The following is a 9412-nucleotide window of genomic DNA, read 5'->3' on the forward strand; positions in this document are numbered from 1 at the left end:
TATATATATAACGTGAATCGCAGTATACCAATCCAGTGATATAATTTCCATAAACTTTTCATCATCGTAAATACACTTGTGCTCTTCTAACGAGTCTGTGTCTTCTTTGCCAAAGCTCACTTTTGTTAGTAAAATGTGAAATGCGAAAGCACTGCATTTATATAGGTGAGAGATGAATCAGAAATAAGCGATTCAACGACGAAAATATTCTGAAGGGACAAAAGCAATGTGTAAAAGTGTACGAACAATTAAAAAATAATGTTAATGCCGTAAAGCTTCTCGTTACTACTGTCTCGCAATCTGTATCTCATGCTCGTTTTTTTTCTTTTTTTTTCGAATATATTTATAAGGAAATGCAATAACGATGAAGATAAAAGACACTAAAGGCGCAAAAGCCTTATCTGTTTTTCGACAATAGAGATGCAAAAGCATTATGCTATCATTATATGATAGTTGTTCATTCTTCTTTTTCGGCCTTTTCGACATCTTGCTTCTCCTCACCCTCTACAATATCACCACCCTCGAATTTTGGGCCTGGTGCTTCATCGCCTTCCAGAACAATTTCCTCTGGATCAGGCGCGCGTGGTAAAAAGTCCTCATCTGGATACATAGACTTGAAAATGTTCTTAGCCTGGAAACAAAAAATAAAAATTCTAAAGAATTATGTAGTGCAATTTTAAAAAGTATCATTTATCAAATTAGTTTTGAAAAATTGATATTGTTTTGCAGTAAATATATTTATTATCTCAAAAATAATACAAAAAAAGAATATTTAAAACAGTAATTTTTAAAATTATATTTTATATTTAATTAACACTATCTCATTATTATCAATATGTACCTGATTCACAGCAAAGTCGAAATCAAGTTCAAGATCCGGTCCAGAACATAAGTGTATATTACTTGGCGCAGAATCACTTAGTTTAATGTCGCTTGCAGGTAAATTCAAATATAAAGACCATAATACTTGGGGTAATGGATACTCAGATTCTTCTTTCTCTTGTCGATCATCCTAATATAATTATTCAATAAAAAAGAATGTTTACTTTTACACGATTCTAATATTTTTTATATTTTACTTCTCATAAGAGATATAATTTTATATTAACAATTTTTATAAAGATCCCTGATACTTTACCTGAAGATGTCGTTTATCAGGAGAAACTGTTTGAGTATGAGAATCAGAAGAACTACGCACAGCATTGGGATCAAATGGTTCTGCTCTCAGGAACTTATTCACGACATATGCCAGATCCTCCTTTGCATTCTTAGTACGTTTGCATGTCATATGAACTATGACTAAAGAAAAAAAAGAAATGTGCGATACGAATATAAATCAAATCGATTCTGAAATATATTCCTATTGATGTTATACATACATAATCCTTGAGGGCAAGCATTAGTAGATGGTCCCAATTCAATTAGAGTAACGGCTTCTTGATCTGGTTTTTCCGGCGGATAATACAAAAGAGTTAGACTTTCTTTCTCACCTTGCATAATTGACCTATACAGCGAAAAATAATATATCCAATAAAATATATTGTACGCATACACATATCTTTTAAATTGTAAAATTTGCATGAAGAAAATACCTATCAGTAATGAAAATTCCGCGCGAAATTTGATTTTCTCCCTCAGAGGCTACGATTTCTGGTGGCAAATGTCCTTGCCCTACGACTAAATGCTCCAAAGCCAATCTCTGTTTCCCACTGATAATGGCCTTGCACTTATCCTCGTTAACTACTACACCATCTAATTGTCTTTTTAAGCAATAAATTCCACCAAAAACTGCACATAGTCTAAAAGGTATGGAAAATATCAGTTTTAGATAAAATATAAAAAAAGTTTCGGAGTTTCGTGTTTTTAGGAATGCACCTGCAGAAACATTGAGGCAGTTCTCCGCTTCCGTACATAGGCCATAAGAAAGGCGTATTTCCATAACGTCCAAGACTATTGAGAAAATGCTTCGTACGATTAACACCGTTTCTACATGATGTTTTATCCGTTGCCATTGCAATAGCTTGCATAACATAATGCTGTACTATAGGCGTAAGATTTTTCGTATTAAGATATTCTAAGAACGTTTTATCACGGAAACCTAAAAGATAAAAGGAACACATTATTATTATTAATAAAAAATTAAGTAAATAAGAAAAATTAAATAAGAAAATGTATTCTTATCCGATACATTTGCATGCGACACGCACCATCAAATTCTGGACTATCGGCGCCTTGTTCCATGCAAGATGTCAAAAGCTGCATCAACATTCTTTTCTCGATTACGCTAACCGTTTTGTTAGCGAATACATCGGCACGAGAGCAAGGGACTTGTGTAAGTTTACCATCCATAAAAGTAGCAACTCTAGAGACTGCACGAAATTCGGCATAACGTGCAATGTTGCTGGAAATCAACAGTTCTACTAATTCACCACGGGCGAATAATAACTGTAATAAGAATTACATACTATATACATATGTACATTATGAATAATGTAGTCTACAAATAAGTGACTATTTACAATCTTACTTTAGGCGCCAGATCGATATTAAATCTTCTGTATTCCTTCTTGATACGGTCTATGCTCCATTGTTTCACATTTTCTTTTTTATCAGCCTTGTCCTGATCAGTCTTTTCCGCACCTTCGAGGGCGGCACTATCTCCAGAACTCTCAGTCTGGGTATCTTTTGAAGATACGTCAGGCAGGTCTGCATCACTGCATAAAAAAGAGAACTAGTCAGAATACATAAGATATTACTAAAATTGTTAAACGGTCAGTTTATGCAGATCATTTCTTACTTGGAAATATACCAGATTTCTCCAATGTTCTCGACTGTGGAATATTGATCACTAGCCTTCAAAAATTTTTCGTTCGTTTTCAAATCGACATTTGTATTCTTAGTACTACTTTTAACCGTTTTTAAATCTTCTATCCATTTTTGTAAGCCATCAAAATTAAATGTAGCCCACAGTCCTCCATAATATTCATTGCTAAACAAAACAAGCAAAAATTTTAATTAATAATAATCATAATATGCATGAATAATATCTTGATTACAAATAATTTATCATATCAAATCAGAAAAGATGAAAGAAATCTTTCTATCTTTCAACAAAAATGCATGATAAAAATTTAATCAAAATATACTTCTTTATCTTCTTACTTTTTCTTTAATGATTAAGCAAGAAAGATTATCTTTTATATAATTCTGGCAATATTCTTTCAAAGATTTAATAAAATAATAAATATTAATAATATTAATAATATTAATAAATATATTTAATAAATATATTAAATAAATATATTAAAATAAATAAGAAAAATATTGATGATTGTCTTTATAAGCTTATTATTATTTTAAACTATACACGATGACAGGATGATTGACAGGTGACAAATGCAGAAAGGAAAAGATCACCTTCAAACACCTGATCGTTACCTGTCCAGATGTAGAACTCTCTTGCCAATTCTGCTTGCCGCCGCGGCGACGATGGACTCGGTCATACCTGTCGGAAATCATGACAGCGAGAATTACTGGTGAAAAAGTTTAGTTTCTGCTGATAAATGCGATGCGCAACCATTTCCCCCGTCATGATAAGAATCAATACCTGTTCCTACAACGACCACATCATATTCGGTCGGCAGATCGTCCTCCATGGTTGTCTCTCCCTCGGTTGCCTACCTTCGGAGCTAATCGGGTGTGACAATTGGTGCGAAGATATCGGCGAATAAATTATAAATCTACGATATATCGGATGCGAACCGATCAATTCATTTTCCTTGATGATCGACACCGATGAAATTCGCGTAAAAAAAGTTTGCCCCGCCCCGCACGCGACCCACACTCGCAACTCCTCGCGCACGGGCCCTATTCAAACCCTTTTTTGCTGAAGTTTGACAGAACTGGACAGAACGAACGGTACTAAAGCAATCAAAGGGGCGAGCAGATCAGAGTGGATATATGCAATGAGAGAAAAAGAAAAGGAGAATGAGATCGTTAATCTGGATGTCTCGCTCAGTCTTGTTCATCACGAGCGTCGCGCTGCCTCCTCGCGGAGCAGGACACAAAACATATGAGAATGTCCCAGTGACAGTTAGAGTTCCTAGAAAAAGGATTCTAGTTACTCTAGGGACTTAGAGATTTTATATTCAAATAGTGTTTTCGATCTAAACGGATTTGCTCCCATTTGAGTTGGATAATGTTCTACTTTTAATTGACGTTCATATTCCACCAATAGGAGAGCATACAAAGTCATTAATCCAACCTACGTTGGTGCAAATCCGCTCGGATCGAATACCTTAAAAATTTAGTGAATGTGGACCAAATATGGCGGATAGAAAGAGACAATAGATATTGCTTTCTTGTATAAACGCATGCGCAAAAAGTGTTAAGGCGTTTACTTTGATGAAAAAGCGAAAAAGCAATCCGAACTCTAGCTGATAGTCTACAATTTCGACTTTTTGTATTACGTAGAGACTTCGCACAATAAAAGGAACAGGGAACAGAGAACAGAGAATAAGAATTTCAACCTATCAGAAACTGTGTATTCCACAATATATGATTTCTGATAGGTTGAAATTCTTATTCTCTGTTCCTTTTATTGTGCGGAACCCCTTATATGTATGTTACACAACTCATGTTTTTCACTAATCACATACACAGTACGTGCATACAAACACAGATTTTCACTTTCAACACATCGCACGGACCCAATTCTGAGACGAATCGATTTTGTCTTGACTCTGATTATAGTGACTCTATGGCTGTAGTCAAAGTCTTATTACAATACTTATTACAATAAATACTTTGAAGTGTTTGATTGACCAATTAAAAAAAAGAATTTCATAAATTGACCAATCAAAAAGTGTTTTAAAGCATTGTAGCATCGCGTTGATCATATCCTATGTCATATAATCCAACAGAGCCCTCTGGTAATTGATTTGATCTGTCACCAAAATTGCACCAAATCTGTTCCAGGAAGATCAATTTGTGGTTAAGTTGATGAAAATTTAAGATTCCAATAATATTTTATAAAATATAATTTCAAATAAAGCATAATTTCGTATAAATTACAAAATATCTGAGAAAGATGGTGAATGATTTAAAACTGGAATGCTCCTTTTCTTCTTGGTATCCAATATTCAAGAAAGATTCCTTAGAGGCTAGAATTCTTCACATTCCCGATGAAGTTTTAAAATATTTGGAGCATGATACATTTGTATTGCCTCTTGAGGCAGCGAAATCTTTACCGAAGGATTCCGAATGGGTTGATGGTTCACCAGTGACATGTGAAGAAGAAGTATTTATTAATATATTTTGAGAAATAATAGAATTATAATCTTTATTTTAAATTTATATAAATAATCAAGTATAATATATAAATTTTTTTTAGGAAACAGATTATCAACCGACATTCCCTGAATTTAGTCAACAAATACAGGAAATATTAGATGAGTATGATGCAGTATTTGTCAAAACAAATTGGAGTACACCTGCGGTAAATTATTTTCTACCATTTCTATATTTTTATTTCACAAACATTTCTTCTAAAATTCTTATTTTTCAGAAAATATAAATAAGCATGTATGTCAACATAAAAAAAGTACCATATGCAGTAAAATTCCAAATGTGACAATTCCAAAACCAAAAATTCCTTTTCTAAAATACTTTGTATTTAATGAATCAAATAGCTTGTTCATAAATTTTCTGTTATATTAATAGAAATATAATAGTAGTATAATTTTGTAATAATAGTTTTAATTACAACAATATATATTTATTAACAATATATATTTATATTAGGACAAAATTTATTAAAATAAAAAGAAAATTATAATTAGTATAATTAGTATAATTTATAATATGTAATGGTAATTATATTACAGGATGCTATGTGGGTTGCACCCACAAAGACTCTCAAATGTAACACACTAGAAGAAATCTATTTGTTACTGAAAAGCTCTGATAGGATTGCTAAAGATCTGAACATCGTAAAATCTTCAAAGGACTATGAGAACTCTTTGCCTTTCTGTCTGGTGTTGAAACAATGGCGGGATATTAATCCTTGCACAGAATTTCGCTGCTTTGTTATAGATAATGAGCTCATTGGTAACTTATCACTTAGTTTTCTTTTTCTTAATTGTCAAATTTTATTAACTGCTTTTGTGATTTTTTTTTGCTTTTACAAAGTTAACTTTTGCGATAACAAATCATATTTTATGCAGCTATAAGTCAGAGGGATATATCGCAGTACCATAGTTCCAATGAGTCACAAAAATATGACATACAGACGGATATTAAGAGCTTATTTTTAGAGCGCATCAAAGGCAGATTTCCATTACGCAATTGTAGGTAGAGCACCATATTAAAATTAGTAACGATATCAAATTTTTATTAACTTATAGAATTAACTTTACTTCTGACAGATTCCTTCGACGTTATACGATATAAGAAAGATAAAGTAAAAATAATAGATTTTGGTACAATGGATGCAGCATCTACAAAGGAAACGCTTTTCACATATGACGAATTGCAAAATCATATTGAAAATACGCCGGAATTCCGTTTTATTGGGGAGGAGATAGGTATTCAGCCAAAGCCACCAATGCAATTTTGTATTCCGCAAGAGATCAGCGAGTTTTTCCAATCGAGAGATAATGTCACGTTGCTGGACCTTATTCAGAGGGTATGTTCTTCTGGTTATTGAAGAAATACGCTTGCAAAATTTAGCGATTTATTTTAGTTTTTAGATTTGACACTCGATTACGACAATCAAAACTTTGTTGCAGGAAGTGGAAAGTCAACGGAAAGAGCATGAAAAAGAAAATGCTAACGTTTCAGAAAGTACTTGATGTATATATAACGTATAAATAAATATTTTCCTTATATATAAACATCAGCTGTAACTCTTTTACTCACATGTATAAGGGATACAAAACTTAAAAGAGGTATTATAAATTATTGTTACATTTTATCTTTCTCAAAGAAGGCTAATATCTACTAATAAGTACACGCGCTAATAAATATACGCGATTACACAATGAACGGATTCTAATCTTTAAATCTTGTACATTACATTTTAGCCTGTTTAAATCCTATATTTTGAGATCATTCGATTACATCTCAGTGTCAAAAGGAATAATCGAACTTATTCAATTATTTCGCTCTTTCTAAATTATCAAATTTTGTTGGTTTCTTCATTCCGATAGACGTTACAAAAAATTCAGAATTACCTGCATGCAATACAGATCATATCAGATCTGTCGATTGAATTGAAGCTGATAATTTTCATAGCGTGTCATGATACAATCTGAAGCTTTCGATTTATGTAAATGTATAAGTAAATGCAATTAAATATTCTTGATCAATCCAAATCGTTTCTGTATTTTGGGATGCGACGCGTTTGCGTGTCTATGTGTATATGTGAATGAATGTACACCGACAGGATATTTAAATACAGAACTTTCACTTTTATTCTGCCAGACTCTCTTTTTCTATCATTACATTACATAAAACGATTAAAGGCTATCCTACCGCTTGAAAGAATTATCATAATATTGCAGTATTTTTCGAGCCATCGGCCTTTTTACCGAGCGACGTCCCTTATATAGAAAATATGTCTTGTTTATGTACAATATGCAATCCTTAATACTTCAGTTTTGAAAAAGGATCTCCGATATATGTACCTCCGGACAAGTTAATACGCTGTACAGTCATATCCAAGGAGTATTTTCATCTTTCTCTCCCTTTCTATGTTTCTCTCTGTTCCTTCCTCTCGTTCTCTCATCTCATAATCTTCATAAAAACAAAAACCATAGGATGGGGTGACTACTGCTGTGTGCGATTTTATCATTTTTATCAGTGGACCATGGAACGTTTCTGAAACCCGAACTCTTCGCAAAACGACCCAACAGCTTTTCGCATCGGGCCTCGCACTTCATCTGTATAGTTCTGCCGAGTATTAAGGATGAAAAATGCTTAAATTCTAATTTTTCATAACATATCGATTTCATTAATTTTTTAGTAATGCAAACACGTTTTTCTTGAAATTATATAACATATACGTATATATTATATATATAGTTTAAGTTATGAAAACCAATATAAAAGTTATTATCTTTTGCCAATTCTTAGAAAAATACTACAGAAATATTATTCTATATTTTGACGTTACTTAAAAATTGAATATACAAACTGTTCTAAATTTCTGAATAAGTTATTATTTTCAGATTTAAGAGAATAATATAATAAAATGGCTCTACATTTTCCTTTATCATACTTATTGTGTAATTTAGCTTGAGAGATTTAGAGATTCGGTGGGAAGCAAACCATATTTCCATCGCGTATTTATCGAATCTTATTTAAATAAAAACTTCATAATTCGTTTATCATACAGCAAACAAAAGTAGGCGATTGCGCTTGGATTTCAAGCTTTGGATTTTCGAGATACGAGGCAAAAACCCGTCATCTGCAAGTGCAATATGATGAAAAAAGTTGCGAAGTCGCTTCGCAAAACAAAACCTTATTTACAGAGTATCTTCTTCTTCCGCAAGCGAAATACGGCAGATTATTTCGTCGCTGCTTTGTTACAGACAACCTCTCCCATTAGTCGCGATTGCAATTTGTGCATCGATCTCTTTCCCACAATATATACGCGAATACCAGTCGAATGGATTTTATGTAAAAAGACCCAAAGAACACCCTTGTATGAAAAAACTAAACTTGATTCTTTCTAGAGGGAAGTACGATGCCATTTCGATAAAAATAATTGACAGCACATATCGCTGTTCCTATTGACTATCAACAAAAACAAGGAGGATCATCCAGATACCTCTAATACAAAATAATTAATCTCGTAGATTAATCAGAATGGTGCACGGTTCCTTTTACATAAAAACTCTTTGCAACGATCTCCGAGAAACATTTCTTCTCGAGATCGCGAAAGGCCATGTCCCTTCGCAGTAGATTTCGTTTTTGAGGGACATTCGGATTTTCAATTGCGTGCATTCAGTACTACGGACCGCTCAGTAAGTAAAAAAGGAATTAATATATTTATTTGTTATAATATTCGTAATGTAGAATATTTATTAATTATATTTATTAATTATAATAATGATAATTCTTTTTCAATATTATTATTTCTTACTTATTATTGATTATTTCTGTAAGGCCATGAGAACGCGAGCGGTCTTACAAAAAAAAAAAAATAAATAAATAGTAATAAGAAATATAATATTAAAGATTATCTACTATAATAGATAAGTTATTCTATGAATATTACAACAAATGAACATATTAGGTGTAGTAAAAAAAAACNCTATTTTACTTTACTTCTATTACTTATAGTCAAATAAAATAGTAGTTTTATTTTACTACTACTATATTATTTTCTTTTCTTTCTCTAATAAGTATC

At 32.4% G+C, this 9412-nt stretch overlaps 2 protein-coding genes across 2 annotated transcripts; one reads left to right on the top strand and one right to left on the bottom strand.

Moving 5' to 3' along the window:
- Positions 1 to 321: 321 nt before the first annotated feature.
- Positions 322 to 3656, bottom strand: LOC105618117 (rab proteins geranylgeranyltransferase component A 1). Its single transcript, XM_012199656.1, has 11 exons — positions 3608 to 3656; positions 3439 to 3505; positions 2798 to 2989; positions 2528 to 2714; positions 2208 to 2445; positions 1876 to 2098; positions 1593 to 1799; positions 1380 to 1504; positions 1139 to 1299; positions 842 to 1012; positions 322 to 631 (listed from the first exon to the last, which is right to left on the bottom strand). The coding sequence occupies exons 1-11, from the start codon at positions 3654 to 3656 to the stop codon at positions 458 to 460; spliced, it is 1794 nt and encodes a 597-aa protein (XP_012055046.1). The 3' UTR covers positions 322 to 457.
- Positions 3657 to 5089: 1433 nt separating this feature from the next.
- Positions 5090 to 6851, top strand: LOC105618118 (cell division cycle protein 123 homolog). Its single transcript, XM_012199657.1, has 6 exons — positions 5090 to 5299; positions 5393 to 5497; positions 5886 to 6108; positions 6225 to 6347; positions 6426 to 6685; positions 6789 to 6851. The coding sequence occupies exons 1-6, from the start codon at positions 5090 to 5092 to the stop codon at positions 6849 to 6851; spliced, it is 984 nt and encodes a 327-aa protein (XP_012055047.1).
- Positions 6852 to 9412: the final 2561 nt, after the last annotated feature.

Source organism: Atta cephalotes, assembly GCF_000143395.1.
Source record: "Atta cephalotes unplaced genomic scaffold scaffold00015, whole genome shotgun sequence".
NCBI lineage: Eukaryota > Metazoa > Arthropoda > Insecta > Hymenoptera > Formicidae > Atta > Atta cephalotes.